The following is a 25,259-nucleotide window of genomic DNA, read 5'->3' on the forward strand; positions in this document are numbered from 1 at the left end:
TTTTTGTTGTCATTTTTGACTGGCCCAACTGAGTCCCCCAGCCAGAGAAAAAGACCTTCCTCGTGAGCTCTGCCTCTGGTACAAGAAAACAGGTTTTTTCCAGTTCATTGGTTATAGAAGAAGGAATAGTTATGACAAGACTGTGCAGAAAATTACCGTGATTAGACATATTAAATGATTCTTCATCACTGCTAATGCTTGGCTGCGAGGAAGAATGCCAAAGCTAATAGATACAATTTATTTAAAGCCCTGGCAGCCTGTTGCTCTGTTTAGTTAGCAGTAGTAATGCCAGTAGTAATGTTAAACATTCTCTGAAAATACAGTTTGGAATGATGCATAATTACTTTGGTTGTTACAGAGCTTTTTCATGTGTTCTTTTTAATTGCTTGGTTATTTACAGGATTTAAATTATTCCTTCGGAGTAGCAGTGGCGGTGGTACCATATAACATTGTTATCGCTCCTGTAATTGCTGTTTGTAGCACTGCAGAGATCAGGAGCCTCATAAAACATAGGGTTGTGTTTGGTGCTCTGCATGGAAGAGCTTGTGGTCTAATTAAGAAACTTCTAGGATGGGAGTCAAGACTTCTCATGTGCAGATCACAAATCTGGAGCCCATTTGTGGTAAGTGCTGGGAACAAAGCTCACATCTCCTCGGGCTGGGGCAGTGAGTGAGAGCTGGTTCCCCCAGGTCCCATCTGACCCCGCTAGAGTAGCTCTCTTCCTCCCTCCCCACAGCAGGGCTGTGATGCTGGGCTGGAAAGGGGGCCCTGGGTTTCTTGGGGTCCCCCCTGGGGGAGCAGAGCTGCTTCCCACTGCACTATGGACATTGTCTGGATGCAGCCCGAGCCCACCAGCAGGACAGGCAGTCTGTGAGATTGGAGGTAACATTTCAGGGAGGGACTTGGCAGTAGCATTAATAGGAGTCTGGTGAGACGTGATAGGATTGACAGTGCCTCTGATGCAGGACAGGCAGTGTGATGCAGACTGTGAGGAATGACAGGGACAGGTGAACATTGCTCCTTGGCTGTCACCTCCAGCCCGTGCTCCTGCTCCTGCCCACCCCTATCCCCAACTACCCATCTCTTCTGGAACCCCCACAGTGACCCTGGCTGAAGCACTAGAAGCGAAATCCTTTGCCTTAAGATACAACAGAAATTGTTGTTGGACAGGGAGAGTTCCAGCAAAACAATAAGCTGTTTAGTTTTGAAGGGTTACATTGAACCAGTTTGAAACAGTTCTTTGACCCAGAGCAATGTTCTGTTTATCTCTAGTTATTAAATATTGTGTTTACTCTTCTTAATTTTTAGCATATGCTAGTTTACAATTTAAGATGCTGTTTTGATAACAAAGTTTTAAAAAAAAATGTTTAGGAAATTGTGAAACAAATTGTTTGGGCCTTTCTGAGATGAAATGTTCCTCTTTGAAGTCAAACTATTTTGATCTCTTCAGGATAAGCTTTTTCCTCTCTCTCTAACTAGAAATGGTTGTCTGAATTCAATCGGTTTGTTTGGTCTCTGGGATGTACTTAAAAATGAAGTTGCCCATTTCCACCAGAAATTATAGTGAAACAGAAACTTCTGAAATGCAGGCTGGTAGCTATAAAAGCAAAGAGGGGCAACCACTTCAGGGAAGGGGAGCAGGACCTGTGGGGAGACCCTTGCCAGGACCAAATAGGCAGGAGAAGCTGTCGCAAGTATACTTCAAATGGAGGGCATGGGATGGTCATCCTAGCCTGTTGAAGACCGGCAGCAACATGCTGCCTCCTACAACCATCCTCCTTGGGTTGTTTTTCTCCAAGTCGAGTTGTTTTCTGTTTCCCTGTATTGTATTGCAGGTACAAGTCCTGCAACGTGAGTGAAGTTATCCCGGTTTTACGGTTGAGTGCTGATGAGCAGATGCTGCTCTGTTTGCTCCCTGGGTAATGGCTGTTTAAACCATTTCAGTTGGATGTGCAGTGCAGCTGGCTTTATTCCCCCAAGTTTGTCATTTAATCACAGAGAAGTTGCTGAGTGGTCCAAAATATACATCTAGAGCTGGCCTAAAGGGGAGTGCATGGGCATGGAAGACTCAGATTTGCTGGCCTCAGTCAAAAAGACTAAAGTACTCACTAGATACTCAGAGATGTGAACATGCCCCTATAGAGATGCTGTGCATTAAACAGATGTTTTTCTACATGTTTGTAAATACCTTCTTAATGCACATGTTTTGCTGCTGTGCTGTGATAGGCAAACACTCAGCGCCCCACCCAGCACAGGGAGGGAGTCTTAGGGAGCTGCCTGCCCACAGTCAGCTCCCAGCAGCAACCATGAAGCCATCAGTGCATTTTTAAAATGAAGATAAATGTCATTTCTGTTGTGCAAAAAATATTTTTTTTTCTACAAAATCCCCGAGGTTTTCTGTCTAATGAAAGAAGTATGTTGTCATGTGATACAAGAAAGTAAGATGTCGTTTGAAGCGACATTAGTGGAAAGTATCATCACACTGAAACCAGTTCTGAAATAAACCATATTTGGCACTTGCAAAATGACAGCAAATAGATTTAGAAGTTTTGGGCTGAGTTATCAGATGATGTAAACTGGCACAACTCCATTAAAGTCCATGGAGAGGTGCCAGCTTACATCAGTGAAGAAGTTGGCCCTTTAAAAAAATTAGCTACAATTCTTATCTAAGATTTTCCATTCTTCATCTCTTGGGTGAAGGAAAATAAAAAACCCAACCTGTTATATTTTATAGTAAGTTCACTGAAAAATGCAATGGGTGTTTGCAAGTGATCATAGCTGCAGTCATAAACCATAGCTGGTGGAGTTAGAAGCCAGAGCTGGTGGAGCTGGTGGTGGTGTCTAACAGACAATGTAGGTGGTCCTCCCATGCACGTATCCACCGCCTGGATGATGCCCAGAACCAGATTACGCTGGGAATAGCAGCAATGTACAGACTGTCTCAGCCATAATTTCCTGGCTGGGTTGACAGTGTTTTCATGCTTCCTTGTCCAGAAGCTTTGTCATTATCTGCTGCTCTCTAAGATAATAGCCAGTGTGGAAAATCCAGCCTGCTATCTCGTTGAAACAGAGAGGTGGATAATTTTCTCTGTGAACAGTCTGCAGATATGATTGCTTGAGTTCAGAAGGGATTGGCCATTTCCCTAGGGATAGGTCTGTGTCTGAAGAAAGGAACGTCCTGATTTCTCTGTGTTGTTGAGTTTTATATGCAAGTGCAGGGTTTTTCCTCTGTCGAGCAGGCAGAATCTCTGGCAAGGCTATTTGTGGCTTCTTGCAAGTCAGACCAGTTCTCTGGCAGGGGGTGTCAGAGGCTGTGGATGGTGGAGATTGTTTAGGATGGTGTTTTTTTAAAGTTAATCAGATTGTCCTTTCATTGGAAAGTGGGTTGGTAAGTCTGCTGCTCAACAGTTCTTCTCAGAACTGTTCTTTGGGAGCACTCATCCCATCTGGAAAACTACTTTGTGGGTGGTGATGGAGAGGTGGCTTTGGCATTGTCCGTACATCTGTACTACCAGATTGTCCATGCTTTTGTACTAGTCGGGTCAGAGGCATAATTGCAGCACAGAGGAGAAGGCTTTGGCCTGAGTGGGCTCAGAATATCTGTGTTGGTTCCCTCTGTCATGGCCTTGGCCTTTGGCCCTGGAAGTCATGAGACTGTGGTGACCTCCTGGGGGCCCTGGCAGAAGCTAATGGTGAGCAGTGGCCTGGGTCTGACCCCTGATCACTGCACAGCAGGAGGTCAGTCATCAATCTCCAGATCCTCTTTATGTGGGCTCTGGCAGGTCATCTCCTGGCTGCTCCTGAGTGTGCGTGGGTCCGTGGGAGGGAGGCAGTGAGGCAGCCCAGGCTGTGCAGTCACTGCTGTGCTGATGACTCACCTCTTCAACTTTCTTCAAGTTCAGTCCAGAAAATGCTGTTTTGGTGTTTCCCCAGTGCTTTGCTGAGGCAGGACTTTGGATGAGGAAGAGGTGAGTAAAGCTAAAATGGAAGATTTAAAGGTGGTGCCAGATGTTTGAGAAACTTGGCAGAGAGGCACATGAGATTAACATCTGTCCTCCTGACAGTAGTTTGCTCCCTTTGGAAGAAAAAATCAGAGTATTCACAGCTTTCTGCTTTGTCCCTGCATGGCAAAGTAGCATGTCATCAAGAGTGCTTCACAGAGCCTTAGTTTAGCATGATGTTTGTGACCATTTCCATGGACTTCTGCCTAACTTTTCTCACCTCCAGCTAAGCCTATTGTGTAACTGCTTAAAAGGGACAGGGTTTGAACAGGGCTTGGAAGCTTTATGTGGAGAAAGCTACAGCAGCTGACAGGCTTTTAGCTGCGCTGTTCAGAAATACATCCACAAAATAGTCTTCCAGGAGAAAATTAAGGAACTCATTTTGATTTGTAATGCTTTTGGTATGGCGTCAATCTGGTCTGAATCTGGAAGAAAAGCTCTTCCAGAAGCTGAGGAATGCCAGGATTCTGTGGGGACCAGGGAGTGGCTGTTGGTGCTCTGTCTCCATGGTGGAGATGACAGAAAAAGATGGCTGGTGAGTGGACTGATCAAGGGGGAAAAAAGAGAGATGAACAAGGAAAAGGTATTAATAATAAACAAATAAAGCCATGGATGTGTTTGGCAAACATGTTGGTGCCTTGTGCTCGTTTATGTGCTATCCTCATGGCAACGCAGAGAGGAAAGGAAGTCTTATGATTCCCATGGAGCAGATGAGGTGATGAGCTATGAAGATGCACGGCAAAGCCTGAGACAGAGCAGAGCAGAGTTCCTGTTCCTTGGTTAGCAACCCAGCCATTGTGCCCTGTTGGCAGCCCATCAGTGGCCATGCAAGGTCTGTAGGTAATAGGGAAGGCATACATCTGGCTGATCTGTGTTTGTTCCCTTCATCCTGAGATTTGTCCCATGGCTCCTGTCTATCCTTCATCTTGGCAGAAAACCCTTCTAAGCAGCAATCAGTGTCTGAGCTTTAAAATGCAGTGAGCTGTTGCTGATTTAGAGCTGTAGTCGCTCAGATTTGCATCCTCAGAGAATGACTTCGTCATTCTTATGCCCTCTGAAAATGAGGAATGACTGCTGGGCTTGGCAGCTGGGTGACAGACCAATGTGCAGTCGGTCCCCTGCTGCCAGGGCTGGCAGATGCCGTGAGCACCATGGCATTGGCGTCCTCCTTCTCATTGTTGTTCTGTGGTGATCTCACCCCTGCTCCCAGCGACCATTCCATCAGCATTGCTGGCTGGCTCCTGGCCCACGTGTCCTTATGGAGACATTCGTCTGACATGTGAGGGGTGGGATGGTGATGGGCAGAAATTCGTGTTTTAAAGAGGCTCTTTGGTCCTGCCTTCGAATTGTCCAAATTCTCATCAGGATTTTAAATCACAGATTTTTATTTATTTATTATTTATAGCAGATACCTGCAGTCTTCTAGGAAAACTTTTGGGATAATGTGATAAGGAAAGTTGTTTTCTTGACAAGGCTGGTATGACTCCTCCTTCAACCATGGACAGAAACTCTTAACCACTCTTAGCCTTAATGTAGAGACTGTAATACTTTGCTTCATTCTGTTTCTTTTTCTAGCGTCTTTAGATGATAATTTTTTAGGCTAAGGACTCTCCCTGATTTTATAATACCCTGTACTCTGGCCTAAAATAACAGTTCAGTACTTTATTCTTAGTCCTGCCATGTGTTTTCTACGTGACGCTGGGACAATCACTTGCCCTCTCAGCGTTTCTGTTTTCCTATCTGCAAAGCAGAGATAATGCCTACTTCCAAAGCAGATCCCTTGGCTGGAAGGTGCCACCTACGTGCCGAGAGCACTGTTATTCCCTCTGCTAAATGTGCATGTGATCATCATTCAAGGCAGACAGGACAGGCTGTTCTGTAAGGGCGGCTGTCCCCCATGAATGCAGGGACCTGTAATGGATCTGGTCCGGGGGTAGTACCACCTGCTACATGTGCTGCCGTGATGAACACTGGCATTTTTCTTTTCAACAATTGGGCTGCATTGTCTTCTGTGAGGTTTGTATTAAGATAAGATGGGTTTTGTTCAGATATTGTTTGTTTTCCCCTGCCCAGCGCTGTTCAAACTGGACAAAGGGTTCTTTGACGTGTTAGAAGTTGCTTGGTTCTATGAAAGACACAGTTTCTTCCCAAGCAGTCCACAGGGGCCAGTATTCATTTTGCATGGCAGTGCAATGAAGTGATACAGTTACTATTCTGAATCAATCAATGAACTGATTGATTAATTATATTACATATTTTAATGTGTATTATATGTACTATAACTTCCCTTGACTCTAAATTTCACTTATGTCTGCAAAATACAGGTGTGATGGTTGGGTTCGACATGAGTAGAGATCTCCAGAAGCCTGCCACCAACATCCCTCTGGGATCTTTGGCTGCTATTGGCACTTCGTAAGTCACAGATTGGGGAAAATGTACTCTGAAGACAGCCCTGGGTGTGACCAATCCATTTCACATTCCCGTCTACCTTGTATTACTCAACCATCTGGAAAATTAAAGTGTGACTCTCATTCAAATTATCATCCATTACCACCACATACTCTGGGTGGGTTGGCGAAAATCTTTGTTAATGTCCTTCCTCTGCTGGGTGGGATGTGTGTTGGTGTGGGAGTGGTTCTACTGCTGAAACCTGGCTGTCCCAGAGTGGGATGCACAGTTCTTGAAGTCTTGGGATGTGTGATTTTGTCATTTATTGCTGTTGATTTCAGAGGGTTATTTATGTTCTTTTTTTTTTCTTTATTTCTCTGTATGAATAGAAAATAAATATTAATAATTTGTATTTTTTATTACTGGGAGAATGAGGCCAAGACAGGTGAGATGACCTACCCCCCTGCAAGGCCAGGGGAACAGAGGAGCCCTGCATCCAAGCCAAGTAGTGATCTCCCTAAAGAAAGGCAGCTTTCTAGGAGTAAAGTACTGCTACATGTTAACTCCCCCCCAGTAGGTTTTCCTGCCTACTTTCATTGCCACCTAAATTGCCTTTGAAAGTATTACTTTTAATTGTGTACCAAGGTCCAGTCAGGAAGGAAAGATCTTCAAAATTTGGAAGGATTCCTGCTGAAATTTGTGCTTGTTTCAAGTGGGGGGATTCCACAGGACACAGAAGCTTAACAGATAGCCAACTATCCATGACTGTGTCATTCCCATCTCTGCTGTCTGAGCTTTACAGACAAACTTATCCCCCCACCTGAGTACTGGAAGGGCCAGAGACCCCAGAGGGGCATCATAACCAAGGCTGCAGAGCAGACTGGCTGTGCTGGTAATATTACTGCCAGATGGGGGGACCTGTGTACCTGCAGAACCACAAAATCACAGAATGGTTTGAGCTGGAAGGAACCTTTAAATGCTACCTAGCCAACCCCCCCCTGCAATGAGAGGATCAGATTGTTCGGAGCCCCAGCCATCCTGATCTTAAATGTTTCCAGAGGTGGGGCATCCACCACCTCTCTGGGCAGCCTATTCCCGTGTTTTACCACCCTCATCATAGAAAATTTCTTCATTATAGCTGTTCTGATTGGACCCTCTTTTAGCTTAAAACCATTACCCCTTGTCCTGTTGCTGCAGGCCCTACTAAAAAGTCTATCCCCAGGACGGGAATATTCCTCCATGCACACCTCAAGAGTGCAGGTAGCTTCCCCTCAGGGGTACCATACAGTTCTGCTGCAGCTGTCCCAGGCACATCATAGTGGGTAACAAGGACCAGTGTTAAATTTAGCCCTGAAGCGAAATCATGCAGGAACCATGCAGAGTCATCCAAGACCCAGCTTGTGGGTACCTGACTTGTCTCCTGGCTCTCCTAATGGGCAGAATGCTCAATGGTCTTGTCTTGCTGGGAGAAAAAAAAAAAAAAAAGTTTATTTTTGTTGTTTGCAGGTGGTTTCTGTACATGGTCTTTGTTTTTTTGCTGGGAGCCATTTGTACCCGTCAGTCACTGCGCTATGACTTCATGATAGCAGAGAAGGTAAGTTGTTTGAATAACCCAGCATGGTTTTGTAGAGTGGCGCTTTCAGTTGCCATCTGCCTTACTGAATGCTTGAATTTTCCAAAAGCCTAAGGAATTTTCCTACGCATCCCTCATTAAAATTCAGGGGGATTTCCCTATTGCAAATCCCAGTGTACAATTGACTTGAATAGCTTTGCATTCACCAGCATATCCAGTAATGCCGAATCTTGGCATAATCACCCAAGCAATAGCTTTAAGAGCTAAAGTATGCTAATGTGGTCTAATGATAAATGCTGTATTTTATTCAGTGTATCCTTTCTTGTGTGTGAAAGCTTAGACCAAACTGAAATCTCTAAAGAACCCCCCTGCTTATCTTTACTAAGTCAAGCGAAGCTCACATTTCCATATCTAGCAGGCGGTAATTGCAGGGCGAGCAATAGGATTATTAAACTCCAGACATTCCACACGGGTGTCTGTACACAAGGGAGGTTTGTAGTGTAACATGCTACATCTTACCATTGCAGGTCTTTGAAAGGAGAGCAAAAGACTTTGGTGTGTGCCATTGTCTTACCTTGAATGGGATATAAAAGGGCTAATTTTCTGTTATTCGGTATTATCCAAAATCATGAGCTCACTGTATTTGACACAATTTCTTGTGATTAATTTGAAGTTGAGAAGCTTGTGTTATTTGATTTGTAATACGGTTTTTAATCTAAAATATCAGTTTAAAACTCTGGCTTTGTTTTCTAAGTAATTTTAGCTCTAGATTTCTTCCAGCCCCCCAGATAAACTCCAGATTGTTGGTGGGGCTCTGCCACTTCTGGCTAAGGTAAAAAAATCCCCTTCTCTGTTTCAGGATAAAAAAGAATGAGCCTACCTTCTGTAAGGCAACCTCTTTGTTCATCAGTGACTTAGTGGGTGAAAAGTGCAGTAACTAAAAGAATCAGATTTAAATGAATCAGCTGAAGAGAAGGAGATTGTTAAAGCTGTGTTTTAACTTCAAAACCCTCAAGGAGGAGATGAAAAATCTCCTAGTAAAGAATGAGAAGATATTTAATAATCATAAATATAAAAAACAAACAAGCAACTGCCCCCCCCAAAAGAGCAACTTCAGTTTTTGTCTCCCTAGTACTGAACAAACCAGTGATGCAATCCCAATATTCATGTTGCTTCTTTAAGCTATCTAGCTGCTTTAGATTTTAATTACCTTGGAGAGAGGGAGGAGGGAGAGATCATTACTCCTCCAAACTCTCCCTTTCTGTCACTCACAGGTGAGCGAGTGCTTGGCTGCTTTTCTTGTTACAATATTTGTTTGTCTTTATAAGCATAAAAATGAGATTCAGTAATTTCACTTCTAATGAGCTCCAAGTGCCAATTCCTTGCAATATATTCACACTCCCTGTGTTCAAAACCCACAGCAAACTCTTTCATCAGCCTCAGTGAAAGGGACTCTTCCCCTCTAACCCTGATTTGAATGTCAAGTAGCACATTTAAATGCGAGCATTTTTAGCAGCTAAAATAATATATGATGTCTGGCACAACTGTTTGTTTCTTCCAAGTATTTTTCAGAGCAGGGTAGGATTAGAGGAGAGGGAAGGGAAGATTCCCACTGAGTGTCTGTTGGTCTAATGGAAGCTGGTATCTGCTTATCTTTGCCTCAGGTTTCTTCTGTCCCACAAGATAAAAAGCCAAGTGGATTTTCATGGGGAAAAGAAATGTTGTGGTAGGAAGTCTGTACAGTCCTGGATCATGACATTGATTTTACATGCCTTCCCCAAACAATGAACTTTTTATGGTTTTTTACTCAATCTCCTTTTTGCTGCATGCAGATTCCATAGACAGGAAAAAGCCAGACGTTGTTTGACTCATCTGTAGCCAAGTAAATTTTTGTAATTCCTTCTAATAAAGAATCTGCCACCTGACTTCAACTGGGCCAGAACCTAGGAGAACCATTGTTCATTTTTCACCTTCTTTTCCTGGAGAGGAGGGGTGAGAGTAAAAGACATGAGGGATGCAGGGCACCTGCATTTGGTGACATCCTTTGCCACAGAGGTCTGCCTGCACCTTCAACACTTGGTTCAGTGGAACATGGGCAGGGTTTTTCTCTCTGCCTGGCCTTTGTGCTGGTGTTACCCCCATGCCTGGCTGCTCTCTGTGCCTGGCTGCTTTCTGTCAGACTTGTGAGGTCTTGCAGGAACTGGGGATGACTCAGGTGACCCTAGACCTTAGTTTCCTTAGTTGTGACTGTCCATGTCCTTACACAGCAGTGCCCAAGAACACTCCCATTTCAAAGCTTTCTTGCACAATGTTCATATTGTAGGGGGGTTGTGTATTTGGGTGGGTTTTTTTTAGATATGCTGTCTGTGCTTGCAGCTTTTGACAGTGGGACCTGCTTAGAGGGACCCCTGTCCTTGCTTCTGTGTGACAGACCAGGAGCTGCCTCTCCTTTTCCTCCATGCCTGCAGAAGATGCTCCCAGACTGAAAGGGTGCTTTCCAGAAACCAGTTCTAAACCCAGCCTTGTTAGCACTATGGCTTTAAAGATTTTTTTTTTTTTTAAAGTTTCATGTTGGCCAAAGGAAATTCTTTTCTCATCGAAGACAGGAAAATAAGGTCATTGTATTATATCCTTTGGAGCATGTTTTTTGAGATGGCATTTATTTAGGTGGCAATTTTGATTTGGTTTTACTGTGGGTTTTCTTTCAGGATTGGTTTTCCCCTCTGAGACACAGGGGTTTGTCTTCCTGTTTTGGATGGTTGGAAGCCTGGGCAGCTTTTCCTGTATGATGTGCTCTGTATATAAGTGATCTCTCCTGAAATAAACTCACTTCCAGTTACTTAAGGGGAATCTAATAGCTACAGCTTTGCTGCAATTGCTCCAACTGACAAAGAATTTCTTGGATATGAGCTTGTAAAATGTCTCTGTCGGTACAGGATGTTCAGTATTAAATTACTTTTATGGGATAATTTTCCTGTATTAATTGCTTGTACTTTTTACCACAGTCCAATTAAATAGCTGCTTTCCCAGGGCTCTCTCTGTTCATTTAACAATGCTACAAAATATATGTGATCTCTTAAAATACATGTATTTAAGACTGCTTGGGGGTCTTTAAAGGCCAATATACTCAAGTTTTCATTCTCTCTGCTTCCTCCAGGTATCCTTGGTGGGTTTTTTGTTTTTGCTAGGGTTGTACATCTCATCCCTGGCCTCCTGCATGGGAGGGCTGTATGGAGGACCCAGGATCCTGCAGTGCATCGCCCAGGAGAATGTGATCCCTATGCTCGCCTTCCTTGGACGTGGGGTTAGTCATCCCTTCACCTGAAGTTAAGCAGCCAAGATGTGTCTGTAGAGTGAGATGAGGGATGTGTGAAATGCAAGGAGGGGAAGGCTCAGGATTCAGTATCCTATGCATAGGCAAAAAAGCCAGGAAATGGGTGGTTTCATGAAAAAAACAAGGCATCCAGCTGCCTGTGGTCCTTCCCCTGCCTGTCCCCTGTGCTGCACTGCCTCTGCCTCGAGCCCTCCCCCTGGGTTTGGCACTGTGCAGGAGCAGCCCTGCTTCGCCCTGGCATTTTGCTCACCCACCTCTGTGCCTCAGCCTGGGTCTGTCTGTCCTTCTGCCGCGCATGGACAGCCCTTCCTGGGGTCCCCTCCCTCCCTCCCTCTGACCCACTTCTTCAAAAATATGTCCTCAGTAAAACAGCCACTTACGATATAACTTTGCCTTTGGGGTATTTTTTGCAAACACCTTATCTACATGGTGCTGATCCTGACCATGACCAAAGGAAGTACCTAGCTCTTCTCTGCCCTTCTGTCCAGGGCAGAAACCTGAAGCTTTTGTCTCTGCGCTTGGTGAAATGAATGGTAACTGTCTGTTTACCTTTTTTTTTTTTTTTTTTCCCTGTTTTCTTTTTTCTTATTCTTTCCTGTGCACTTTCTTTGAGCAGTTCCTTTGCTCTGTGGTAACCTCATAGCTGAGGACATGACTAGTCGTGGTGCCGTGGATTCAGTCTGTGTGCACCGGAGAAGAGGACTCTTCTTTGTAAGATAAGGTGCCTTTTGGACACTGTTAAATAAAAACAAAGAATAGATTTGAAAGGTTAAGTTAGGGGGCTTCTAAGCCTCAGATATGCTTTGAAACAAAGTCTTGCTTGGAACATGACAAAAAGCTTTTCCCTTGTCCTCATGAATAATCATAATTCACAAGTCATTTTACTGATATCAGTCAAGGTAGCAGACACCAAGGACGCTGGAGTCTTGGGTTATACAGCCAGAGCAAACAATTTCTTATGATTTTTCTTTATTCTGAAGAGGGAGGAACTAATTCCATGACTCTCAATAACCTGCTGTACTGTCTGTGTGGAATGGCTGGAAAAGCGTTATGGTGCTCTGCTCCTCCTGCGCACCTGCAAATGCAGAACAATATTTTACAATAATGGTTTTACGAATGTTTTAAAATATTTAAATGTTTTATAAGTATAATAATTTTTTACCCACTGTTTTATGTTTCTCAAAGTAATTTGCTAAGATAAAAGTCATAATAATAGCAATAATAATAAATAGTAATAATTATAGGGAAAGTAGGAACAATAACAACAGCAAAAACTTCCAGCTCCTGAAGGCAGTTTTCAGGTGATCCCAAAACAGGCTGTTCTCCACTTGGCAACCCTTGTGAAATTCTCAGTGGTATATCAAAGTTGACTGGAAAGTTGATTCCCTCTCTGCTCTGATAGTTTTCTGTCTTTCTGTCAAATTTTCTGTGGTGAACTCCAGGCAGAGTGCCATGATGGGAAGGGCTTAAAAAGAGATGAGAAATCAAAGACAGATCACTTTTCCCATTCCTTCTCTCTGTCACCTTGAAAATTGTTTACATTTGGTTTATGGAGAGTAAATACATCTAATTTGTCCTTACCCATCTGTACCACATCAGTTATTCTTTGAAGAAAGTGTGGTCACCAAAACCTCAGCTGATGGGAAGGACATGAATGTTTTCTGTAGAGTTAAACCCAAGCCAGAGGCATCATGAGATCATTCCATCTGTTCCACATCTCAGTACGTCTTTCTGATACTGAAGATGCTTTCTGAGATCTGTGTTCCTTTGTCCCTGAGATGTATTTCTGTTCATTCTGAAAAGATGTAATGGTCCAGAACTGGTCCCCCTTTCTATTAATAAGTAAGAGTGAAGGAAATAGAAACAGTTTCAATTTGAGCTGTGTGTTTATTAAAGAAGTAAATGCAGTAAATGAAAACCTAGCATATTTTGTAAGATATTTTCCAGCAAGGTCTTTGCACAACCTGCACAGGCTTCTCAGGTGGCAAAATGGCAACACAGTGCCTGGTCCAAGGAAGGGCATGTTAGACCTGGGCTCAGTTCATGAGCTGAAGGCTCAAGTATTTCCACCCCTAACGCTCTTTGCTCTCCCTCTCTTTTTCTTCTTTCCCTGCCTCCACCCCTTCCCAAAGGAGAAGAGCAGGTGATGCTTCCCCTGGCTGTCTGCCTTCCCCACACATGCCTGGCAGTGTTGGGGGCTGACTCTCACCCTCCAGCACCCTCTCCTGCCCAACCTCACCACTGCTTTCCTCCTGCTGTTGGGCAGATGCAGCTGGGTGGGTTAAAGGAGGGAAACCCCACTCGCAGAGACTCGGCAGACCATGGGTTAAGGTCAGCTGTGTGTCAGGGCAGGACCAGAAGCTGCTGATGTGGAGGTGGCACCACTCTGTGCAGGCAGAGCTGCCTTGACTGTGGCAGTCAGAGCCTTTCAAGGGCAGCATACAGGAGCCTTTGGGGTAGGCAGCAATGCAGAGTCCTGTAGAATAATTAGAGGTGAACAGTTAACTCTAATTAACACGTTTTATTGCCAGACTTCCCATAAGCCCACAAATCTCTCTGAAGGTTTATTGCTACTTTAATGACATTGTTTTACCATGGAGATACAAGTGAGAGTGGATGAATTTTCCAAAGGCAAAGCTTGAGTAAGGCTCAGGGATGAGGTGGGAGCTCAACAGCTTTTGGCTTCCGTCCTGTTCTTTAATTTATTAGGCCTGTGAGCCTCTGTTTGCACATGCATGCGTGTATTTCGTGACTAAGGGGGTACTTTGCAGACAACTCAGGTAACCACCCATGGCAGCTGAGCAAGTGGGGAATCCTCATGACAAGGTTCATGGTTATTAATTTAAATGTAATTTTGTTTTATTTATGAACTAGAAAGGCCCCAACAAGACTCCAGTGGCTGCGATTTGCTTAACAAGTTTCATCACTATGGCTTTTGTCTTCATTGGGCAAGTGAACGTTCTTGCTCCCATAGTCACCATCAACTACATGTTGACATATACTGCTGTAGACTATTGCTATTTCTCTGTCTCCTTGAGCCACAACATTCAGCAGAAACCTGACGAGACCCAGATGGGAACTGCTAGACCCGCTCACTGTTCCCAGCCTTTAATTTTCAACAAGCCCTCAAGCCATGCAGCAGATGGAATAACTCAAAGCAGATCAAATGGCACCTTGCTGGAATTCAAAAAAGACATGGACCAGATTTTTAAACCATTTTGTAGCGAGCCAGGTACCTGCAAAAAAGAAGGAGCTGAGAATTTAACTCAAAAGGCCAAACAAAAGAAGGCAAAGAAGCCAGCCAAGCAGACATTACAAGACAGCTTTCTCCTGGATCTCCATCATGATGCTGCCCCGGCTCAGTACGGCTCCGATGAGATCACAGAGCCCCACAGCGAGAGCCAGCGGGACCTGGATGAGCAGGGCTGTCAGAGTGATGCAGGTCAGTGATCACCACCCACTGTGGATGCCCAGCACACACCTGGGATGCTGGAGCAGGGTGAACAGTTCTGCAGAGAAGTGATGATGCTCCCTGGCCGCAGGGGAGAGGCTGAGGGCTGTAGGAGACAAGACATCTCCAAGCTCGGAGGGAATGGTTTACAGCCTTGGCCCTCCCAGTGGTTTCCTGAAGGCAGGCGTGAAACTAGCTTTGTATGGGGCTGTCATTCAGTGATTCATAGCAATAATATAATTTATTCCAGGTGAGGGTAGAGTTCATCCCAATGCATCACAGGAGAAGTTCCAATGCAATTTCCTACGGAAGATTAATCACAGGAAAGCAGGCAGGACTACATTTAGTGTTGGGTTGTTTACTATATACTCATAATTCTAGAGAGACATGCTTAATGCTGTACATTAAAAAGGGTATGAGGGTATCGTGGGATTTTCTTCATCGTGGTGTGGGGTAGGAGGGATGGAGCCATGTGAGTCTAAAACTCAGTGGTCCCAGTGCCACAGCTGGAGTCTGGAATTCAACATCCATAGCTGAGGATCTGAATTTGTTCTGTTGGTGATTGTGGGTGTTTGATAAAGTGTGTTTGCATGGAGTTTCTCATTCCCAGTGTTATAGTGTTTCATCAGCATTAGTCAGTGAAGCTTCATTAACCCCTCTGAGGGAGAAATTATTATTTTTCTTATTTCACAAAATAGGGAAACTGAGGCAGAGATAGACAGATGTAGCCTTCAAATTGACTCAGTACCAGAGATGGCAACTTTTTTTGGTTTTTTTCTTGCATTTTTCAGTTTTCATTTTAAAGTTGTTGGTTAACTCTGTCATACTCAGCAGTCAGCTAGAATTTTTGCTTTGGTTCCTCAAATCTGGTAAGGTAAAATAGAGGAAAAGACCCCACATTATAGCTCCTTTCTAATATTTTTTTCTTTTCTGTAGAAATGTCTATAAAGCAACAAAATCCAGAGCTGGGAATTCAACAAATACCAGAATCCTTCTACTCCAGATTTTTCAGTCATTGGGTTTCCTTTGCTGTTGTAAGTAATTTTCTTATTTCTTTTTTTTTTTTTTTTTTTGAGCAGTGGTTTGTGATTGTAGAAAACAGAAGGAAAATCATCACAAAATACACTCCAGTACTTAAAAAAAAAGGCTTTTGAATCTAGTATTCCAGGATACCTGAATTAAGTATTCAAGGTACCATGCATCCAGCAGTTCAAATTCAGAGAAAGCCTGATGGCATATTAAATTAAACAACAGGGGGAAAAAAACCCAGCCCCAAATAAACAAACAAAAAATCCCCAACCTCAAACCAAAAAGGTACAGATTCAAAGTCTGTAATTTAAACTTTAAAGATACATGGCTGACTAGGAAACAGATCAGTATCCCTCTTCTCACTTTGTGCCAGCCTGCTTTTTCTTTCTGTGGGATGGATTGAGACATCAGCTTCAAAGCTGTGTTGCTTTTATTTATGAGCCAGTTTCTGCAGGCTTGGGGTGGGGTTTCATTAGTGCTGACCTCCTGATTCCAGCAGCCTGGCTGTGAAATTCCATCTTCTGAGGGAGAAAAGGAGAGCATTCCTCCAGTATGTTACTCTAAATAATAAATAACTTATAAATAGCTTCTGTCTCAAGCTGCTGAGAAGTTTAAGACATTTAAATTCATCTTGGGAAGATTGATTATTGGGCAGATGACAGGGAAAGGGTCAGATATGCATAATGAATGAACCATATGGCTTTGCTGCATGGATGAGGATTTCATAGCTGTGCATAAAATGTAACAAACCCACTCAAACAACCCACCAGACCCTGTTAGTTTAATCCTCAGATGGAGTTTGACACCTGCTTTTCAAATTCACTGCTCCTGCTGCCCGCAGCCAGCTCCTTGTGAGGGGTCCCACCGGGCTGCAGCACCAGGGGTAGGTTGGATGTGGTGGCCCCTCTTTAGTGATGTCACCTTTAGGAGATTGTGTGCTGATGCCATCTCTGGGCTCAGTAACTAATGTGGCTCCCGAGTGCTTGTCATGGCAGAGCACTCAGCTCTCTGCCTTTGCAGGGTGATTTGCTTATAGGTATGACTGACGTGTTCATTAAAGCAGATTTGGTTGCCTGTCAATAGTCAGACTTGGGAGGAGGTTGCAACAGAGCTGGGACAGAATCAGTGATGAAATATAAAATCACAAAAGCAAAAAACAGGTGTGTTTTTTTCATCCTGACTCCTCTCCCCTCTGGCCTCTCTCTTTGAGCCTCACCAGTCGTGTGAGTCTGGACTCATTTAGCCCTTCCTTTGCATGGTGCCCCTTGCTGTTCCTAACCTCACCCATGGAGATGCTACCCCGTTCCTATGCCACTTGAGCCAAATCTATCTCCTGAGCTGGTGAGCCTCTGGAATCTTCTCTTGGAGTAGCCCAAGCAGAGACCCACACTGCCTCTAGGACTCAGGGTAGCTCACTGAAGCTCCACGCTGCTGAAGATGACACTGTAAACCTGTGCTGTCTCTCCTTTTGAGAGTGAGACCAAATGAGGCTTTCTGTAACGAGGCAACCTTATTTCCAGGAACCCTCAGCCGTGACATACCCTGATCTTTTAGATAACACTCAGTGGAAATGCTGTATGTGTGGCCAAAAGCCACTCGCTGTGGGGTGTTTTCCCAGGCAGGAGATGATGTGGATCCCCAGGGGTTCAGCTGCATCACTGGCCTCAGCCACCAATGCCCAAGGGCATCCATCCACCCATGTGGTTGCAGGTAGCATCATCACTCCCATGGGCAGGGTCTGGGCTGTGCAGCAGGTCTTGTGCAAGGAGAGTCTTTCTTGTGTCCCCATCCCAGCACATTGTTAGGAGGAGACACCTAAAAGGAGCCACTCATTGGGATAATTCTGAGTGGCTGTATTCTGGGTCCTGACTGTACATGTCTCTTCCACAAGGCTCCCAAGAAAACACTGAGAAGGAGGTGTGATGATGCTAGCAAAACACTGGTTTTGCATGCACTGAACACCAAGATGCAGCATTTCGGGGGGTGGGGGTGGGGAGCATTTCCTGATGCTCTCACAACAACTTGAAACTCCCAGCACTGCCTCAGTTATTGAAGAGTTTCTGTTAGAGTTGCTGTCCATGCTCATCTTGTGAGGTTGAGGAATAATCTGCTGACCTGGTCAGTGTTGGGCTGTGTCTGAAGGTAAGCAGTCCTTCCTGGGCACAACACTGCCAGTTCTCCCACAGAGAGTTCTGCTGGAGCAGGAGGTCAGTGAAGCTGCTGGGCTTTGCAGAAAAAGGACTGTCAACAACATATTACCTTACAGACTCTGGGGTAACCACAAACCATGTCTTTCCAACAGGCAATTGTGTCCCTCATCATAATGTTTGTCATTCAGTGGATCTACACCCTGGTCAGCCTGGGTGCAGCAGTTATTCTGTATTTCTACATTGGCCGAGTGAGCCCAGGACTCCCCCTTGGTGAGTATTTTTTTTACTATATTATTAAATCTGCTTAAAAATTCATTAAGCTTTAATTTAACTTAATTAGGAATTGAGACTCTTGTGTTTAATATGCAGATGACACAGTGAATGATGAGGTTTTGTTTCATTGCTAGTTTTAATATATTTTCTCTCTGATTCTTTAATTTTCTATTGGATTCTAACTATAACTAGCACTGGTTTGATAGTTTGAACATAGTGTTTATTGTTTTATTATATTTGTTCTTTCTGGCAAAACCAGATAGTAATGCTAAGACTTAATAGGCGTGGCAGATTGTAAATGTGTAACAGCAATGAGAAAAATCCGCTATAAATTAGTTTTAATAAACCTAATCAATCTAAAACCACCTGAGAAAAATTTAAGGAAAATGGGAATTATGATGATATCTCGTTAAATCTCAGCATTCGTAACTGTGAAACAAGAGAGCTTTTTGATTTTAGAGCTAAACACATTGAATGTGTTGGGAACATAATCTGGGAAAATACTTTTAAGCAGAGGGCATTAGAAGGCGCTCTGCATGTGATCAACTTGAACAAGTTTAAAATTAAACAGTGAAGCACATTCAGAAAGCAGCTCATGAGAGCCTATAGCTCCTTAGCAAGGTCACTTGGAGGGGTTTGCATTGCTCTGTGTCTCTAAAGGAAGGTGTGGGCATACTCACCTATTTATGCATACACACACATATACATACACAAACAATGCATGGCAGTGAAAATGTACGAAGGAAACAGAGTTCAGCCTGATCTTTACTTGGCTGTGAGTGAATGTTTTTTTGTGGTCACAAGGCTTCTGGTGATCTGTGAGTTTATTCTTCAAAGGATCGAACAACCATTCTGTCTAGAAAGAATGGGAGACGCTGGCCTGAGAGATGCTCTGGATTAAGGGCTAGATGAAGGCCTTGCAAGGAAAAATGCCCTTCTCCTCTCTCTTCCTCCCCAGCAGCCTAAGCCACATCCAGCAGGCACTGACAGGTCTCTGTTCTCTCTGTCCCTTACCACAAACTTCTCCTACTGCTTTTGCTTCCAGCCCTAGCACTTCCTTGCCCCTGCAGGGAGCCAGTGCAGGAAACTAACTCTACAGAGAAACTAAAAAAAAAAATATAAAAATAAAAAGTGTTGGTGTAATATGCTAAGCCAGCTCTCTGGGGGGTCAGACAAGAGGGAATAAATGGTGAGACCACAGCTGCCCTGGCTGAGGTTGGGTGAATGGCTCCTCCAGTCTCCCCATCCCTTGAGTGGTCTATGGAGGAAAAGGTACTGCAGTAGGTGTCCGTGCTTTGCTCTGGCTTTGCAGGGGTTCAGCAAGTTCTCAGGCTGGGAAGGGATAACTGTTCTCTGTGGGAAATTTGGGTTCATTTCTTGACAAGTGTTTAAAATCCACAGCATGTAGGAAAACTGCAGGAACGTTCTCACCATCACAAAATCTTTGGGTACTGCAAGCTAATAACGAGCATGTTGGTTTGAGATTTTATGCAAAAACTGAGTGGTGTAATGCTCTTATGAAAGAATTAGCAGCATACTGACTTCTCATACCTTTTCTCCATAGGAGCAGCGGCAAATTTCAGTTTCTTTGGCTGGATTAAGTCGGTTTTGATCACTTTGTGCAGGTTAGTACCAGTCACTTGGCAGTGACCAACATGTTTCTCATTGTTCCCATGACCCACTGATGTACACAGAGAGGGGTAGAAGAATTGACTTGCTTATTAAGCAGGCTGTCTGCCCTTTCTTGCATACTCAAAGTTATTCTTACTTAATGGTAAAAATAGCTGCTTGCTCTCATTAGTCTGGCATATGCTGTCTGTGTGGGGAAGCAGAGTCTGCTCTGCTCTGTGTGTAGGCATGTCAGCTGATAACTATATCTTGGCGCCTGAAGCTTTATCTTACCCCAAAGGTTTGTGCTCAACCTTTATGGCTCAGGTTGAATGGGAAAAGCTGGCAGGAAATGAGAAATTGGACTATCCCTATCTCTTCCACCCACCATTCACTGAAAGCAAATTACTGTGGTAGTGGTGGAACAGACACACATGGCAGCTGTGCTCAAGTTTCAGAGAGGAAATTCGTGGGGGAAGCTGCAGTAGTTATAAATACAATAAACAGTGTCTTTGGTGAAGAAACTGTTCAGTATTGAGTTTGCATGGGGCTGCAGTAGCATTGTCTTGGGGTTTGATTCCCAGAAGATCTTGAGGGTTTTGTTTGGTTGGTTATTAACTAGTTTTGTTAATCTGTTTTGATGGTGTGAATTATTAATTCCATAATGTTGGGTTTCCCATAGCAGGTTGTGACTACCTGAAATGGCTTTGAGTTTCTCAGTTGGTTTGGTTGCTTTCTGGTTGGGATGAGTGAACACTGTAGGAAGGACTGCACAATACGAGCTGCCATGCATTATATGTACAAATTTGGTTGTTGCACGAAAGTAAATGAAAGTCCAGCACAGTTTAAGCACACTGGCACATACCCATGTCTGTCTTGCCAGCTCCTGCCTCTGCCCACAGTCCCAATAGCGTGGCCATGCGATTTTGATAACAGAGGTGACTAGGGAAGGAAGCCAGGGGAGATGGGACTTCCCTGAGAGGTCTCCATGGCAGGTCTGTGCAGTGGCTAAGAACAGACAAGCCAGTTCTCCCACATCACATCCATCCCTCACTCTACCAGACCAGTGGATGCCTCTGAGTATGGGACTGGGTCCCTGAAGACCCATCTGTCCTACACAGTTGTTGCCCTGAATAGCTTTGTTCACACAGGTACTGCTGCCTCTCACAGCAGTGTAAAGCTGCAGCTTGCCTAAGTCTTAGGGGATGAGAGCCCAGGTCAGATAGACTACCTCGAAGAGGGGTGAAGGGGTGCAGAGGGTGTGCACTGTGTTGTGGCAAATGAATCCTTTAGGTCCCTCAAATAATCTCTGGCATAGGTTTAATATTGAAATGAAAGTGTTTCAGAGTTTGTGGGCAAGGTTCACTCTACTACTTTCTAGATGGTTAAAGCACACAGGCAAAAATCAAACTAAGCCCTAAAATCAATCAATCTGAAATTAAAATCAACAAAAAAATATTTGCATGGAGGCTGGGCTCATAAGGATGAAAAGGAATAAGAGAGACCTTCCTATTGAGTCACAAGGATTCTTAACACCTCTAAGGCTCTTATGTGCTTGATGAGGTCTTAGTGCTGTATGCTCTTGCAGTTTGGATTTAAAGATGTGCAATCAGGTTTTCTTAAAATCAGCCTCTGGGATAAAGAGATTGCAGGAAAATCTCCCCTTTTATTTAAAAGGAGTTACAGAAATTATTGTATTTTTTTTATTGCTTAGGAAACTACAGAAAGGGTGTTTTTCACTAGAAATGGTTCATACTCCTCCTGCACAGTGCAGAAGATGTTTGCCATAGACAACATTCAAAGATGAAACTTATTTGTTAAGAAAATGTATATTTTCCTGTGTTTACTGGGAGAAGGGAGTATATTTTTTGTGTGCCTTTTAAGAAAAGTGTTTTCAGGTTAGCTCCCTGCCTCCAAAGGGCACTCAGAAGGATTTAGCCTCTCCTCGAAGAACCCTGCCTTGTTTGCGCAGCAGAGAGCACGGCTGGGAATGGATGACAAACAAGGGGTGACGCAGGTACCTCTGCTTCTCTGTTTGCAGGAGAAGGCCATCTCCCAAGGAGCAGATTGTGGTGACACCATCCTTTGCAACAGTTGGCATGGAGACCAGGCAGCTCACCGAGGAGAACGCTGACTTCGCCTCGAGGGACCGCTATCACCAGTCCTCCCTAGTCAGCAGAGAGGAATTTGGGAACCAATTCCAGTGAAGGACACACACAAAAAAATCAATCCATTACTTCAAAAAGCATTTAGAAGTGCTAATGGGTGCCACAGTGCCTTGTGAAATACTTGAATTAATGCATAAAGAATGTGAATAGTTATTTATGTATTTGAAGCTTGTTTGTTTATGCAAACTACAACAGTGCTGGGCTTCAAATCTTACCCAAAATGAGGGGAAAATTGGAAATGAAAGAGCCAGTCCAAGGAAGTGATGAGTTTCTGAGGACAATATAACCCTTTAAAAGAATTCAATTATAAGCCCTATTGAGGTCTAAAGACTGTTGCCACTATAAAAGCTTACAGCACCCAATTTCGGATGTCCTCTGGGTGACTAGGGACACTTTGTGCCTAGGAGGGGTGACCTCAGCAGCAGGAGCCGGGGCCCAACTCCCAGCTGTGCCAGAGATGGATGCGACCTTCCAGGTCAATTCACTTCTCCTCTCGGCGTGAATTTCCCTGCTTGTAATACAGTAATTTTCTACCTCAGCATTTCAATTACCAAGGTCTTAGAAAGTACTTTAGGCATTAGACAATAGGCCAGAATCAGTGGCAAGTGCAAGGAGATTATGAAGTGTATTCACAACTGAAATTGCACATTTAAATGCAGTAATGCAGAATAATGACCTCTTCCCTATAACTGTGAAATGATGTCTTAGAAGCTGTCCATAGTGATTTCTTACATGCTTGCTGATATGAAACCTGAGACCTGACAACATAACTGTGCCCACATGGAGCATCTCCTGGCTGAAGGGACAGATGATTCAGAAGTGCTTTAACAAGATAAGTTTAGCCTCACATTTGCTTATTTTGCTTAAAGTCCAGCCCATAGTGAGCTTCCAGAATTTCTCCTGTTGCCATGATTTGGTATGTGGGAAGATCATCTGGGGGTGCTACAGGATTTCCAAAATACATCTTAGGGTTGATGGGCACTGGCTATGGGGTGGGGTGAGATTTTATCTGGACCTCCCATCACTGTTGCTTCTGCTCCTCAGGGAAAAAACCTTCCACTGAGCACTGTCTTGCCTGCAGGCATCCATCCTGGCAGGGACCTACAGAGGCATGAGCGAGGGTTCTGGGTTGAGGCAAACTCCAGCAACACACATCACTTGTGTAATATTGTTGTAAATTGGCATTTACAAGGAGAGGGAAATCACTGCCTTTCACTTTAGATTATTTATTTCTCCTTCTGTGCAATAAAACCTTGAGACTCCAGGAACTCCTCTCTGTGCTTTCTCTGGGCACATTCAATTCCTCTGAGCACTGTTCTGTTTACCTGTGCTCGGTGCCCTGGCGTTACCAGGTGAGGGGGGTGATGCTCCATCTCATCTCATGGTCTGGCCCAGCTGCAGCTTTGGCTCTTCCAGTTTTCTTACGGAGGGAAGAACAGGAGGCTTTCTGCTGACATGAGGAAAAGAGCCAGTCTGGCACACTGCAGAAAGTGTACTCATTTTTCAAGGTCGCAGGTCTTTTACTAAGTGTTTTTAAGGTTAATTATCTCAATAGAGGCAAGAAGGAAGTTGTGTTTGTGTGACCAGCTCTGAGCCACCTCAAGTCAGTCATGCAGTGTTGGAAACACTCTTTCCAGGGTTCCTTCCTTCCATTGCCTTTTGTTGTTGGTTTCCAAAGAGTCTGGATCTGTTGTGTGGATGTGGCGCAGTGTTGAAGCTTCCCCTGGGTTTCCTGGGGCCAGTGGCTCCGGGGAGCCTTCCCTGTGGTTGTATCATTCTTGACTTTGCAGATACTGCTGTTGTGCAGACTTTGAACACTCCTTGGTGCTGATCCACTGCTGGCAAGCTGCAAGGTGCTGAACACACTCTCTGTTACAGTTTCATACCCAGCCATAATGCTGTTACTCTAAAATCTTGCATTTCATAAAGTCCAGTCACATGCTTGGTGCCTTTCCTTCCAGGCTGAGGAATGCCCAGCCCTGCATTTCTCTGTAGCTTGAACAAAAGAAAACCCCAGAGCATGACACAAAGGGATTAATGGGCAGAAATTCCTAGGTAACTTCTTTGTTAGCTACTAAACAATTTAATTTCCTTCTTAAAATAAGACATCAGTCAGGAGATAGAGAGGGAGGGTGGGGAAAGGCCCCTTGGTGTGTACCTCACTGGCGGAGGAGATGCACAGGATGAAACCAGATTGCTTGGTGGAGAGTGTTTGCCTCTCCAACACTGCAGTACCTGTTCATCCCTAAAACTGGGATGTGGTGGGCCAGAAATACAAACAGGATCTTCCTTGGTCTAGCAGTACTGGGAAGAGGCCCTACAGCTTTGCCTTCAGCTAAGTGTGCAGCAGCTGTGCCCTTCTGCCACCACCATCCAGCAGCCCTTTCCATCTGAGCATCCTCTGGAACAATTTCAGTTGTGTTTGTGGGTTGGTGAAGCCTCTGCTGGCAGCTGGAGGAAGGCCACTGCACAGCCCCTCTGCTGTGCAGGGGCCTGGTGAGGGGATGTCTGGGGTGCAGGGATGGGTTGTGCCTTGGTATTTCTGGAAAAAGGCAGTGGCAGGGCTGGCATTGGCACTGGATGGCAATTGCTGCTCTTGGGACCTGGCAGCCGAGGAGATGCTCTGCAGAGCAGACTGTTCTGGGAGTTTCTGGTCATTGGGCTCCATTTGCTGCTGCTGGAGAAACTCTGCCACCTCTCCACTGGCACTACCAGCGCAGCAGGAACCAGCTCCCTCCACCGCCTGGTAAGTACAGGCACTGGTCCTTCCCTCGTCTCGTATCCGCAAGGGAGAGATGCATCTCACAGGGCTGATTTCCTCACTGCCATTACACGTTATGAGCATAACAACTTTCCTGTTTAATGCTTGGAAAGGGACATGCTAATCTTTCCTTGAGCATGAACTCTGGCATAGCTAATGGTAAGAGTGGCAGGAAGCCTCGTTTTAGCACCAGTAGTCCCACACCATGGTCTGGGTATCATTGGAGACTCTACGAGTTCAGGCCCTTTGGGTATGCAGGGCTTTGCACATCAAGGAAGCTTTTCCAGCAAGCAAGAAAGAAAGCAGTTGTACAGATAAAGATTGTGGTGTCATGTCAAAAATGGCTGTAGCTTTGGTAGCGCTCTAAAAAAAAAAATAAATAAAAAGGTGAAGTTAGGGGGGTAGGAGTTTATTAGCTTCATGTTAAGTGGCTGAAGGGAAGAAATGTTGGTGGGGATTGCTTCTGTGAGTGGTAATGGGCCACTTTCACCCACTTGAGAGCCAAGCTGTGCCTCCACATGCT

The 25,259-nt window shown here is 44.5% G+C and overlaps 1 protein-coding gene across 2 annotated transcripts in view; it reads left to right on the forward strand.

Annotated features, from left to right (window-relative positions):
* Window positions 1-22,026, forward strand: part of SLC12A8 (solute carrier family 12 member 8) — a 53,189-nt gene extending 31,163 nt beyond the window's left edge. The window contains exons 7-15 of one of the 2 annotated variants that reach the window (XR_003573376.1): window positions 6,326-6,413; window positions 7,896-7,983; window positions 11,120-11,266; window positions 14,171-14,738; window positions 15,684-15,781; window positions 18,079-18,196; window positions 19,245-19,471; window positions 19,764-19,824; window positions 21,849-21,868. Coding sequence is in view for 1 of the 2 variants with exons in the window: in XM_027902655.1 (XP_027758456.1) it covers window positions 6,326-6,413; window positions 7,896-7,983; window positions 11,120-11,266; window positions 14,171-14,738; window positions 15,684-15,781; window positions 18,079-18,196; window positions 19,764-19,824; window positions 21,849-22,014 (1,334 nt within the window). In the remaining variant the exon portion in view is untranslated. Of the gene's footprint in view, window positions 1-6,325; window positions 6,414-7,895; window positions 7,984-11,119; window positions 11,267-14,170; window positions 14,739-15,683; window positions 15,782-18,078; window positions 18,197-19,244; window positions 19,472-19,763; window positions 19,825-21,848 lie in introns of both variants that reach the window. The other variant, XM_027902655.1, reaches the window with a different exon arrangement.
* Window positions 22,027-25,259: the final 3,233 nt, after the last annotated feature.

This window comes from Empidonax traillii, unplaced genomic scaffold (assembly GCF_003031625.1).
Source record: "Empidonax traillii isolate 1590-97213 ecotype Southwest subspecies unplaced genomic scaffold, ASM303162v1 scaffold900:size397343, whole genome shotgun sequence".
Taxonomy (NCBI): domain Eukaryota; kingdom Metazoa; phylum Chordata; class Aves; order Passeriformes; family Tyrannidae; genus Empidonax; species Empidonax traillii.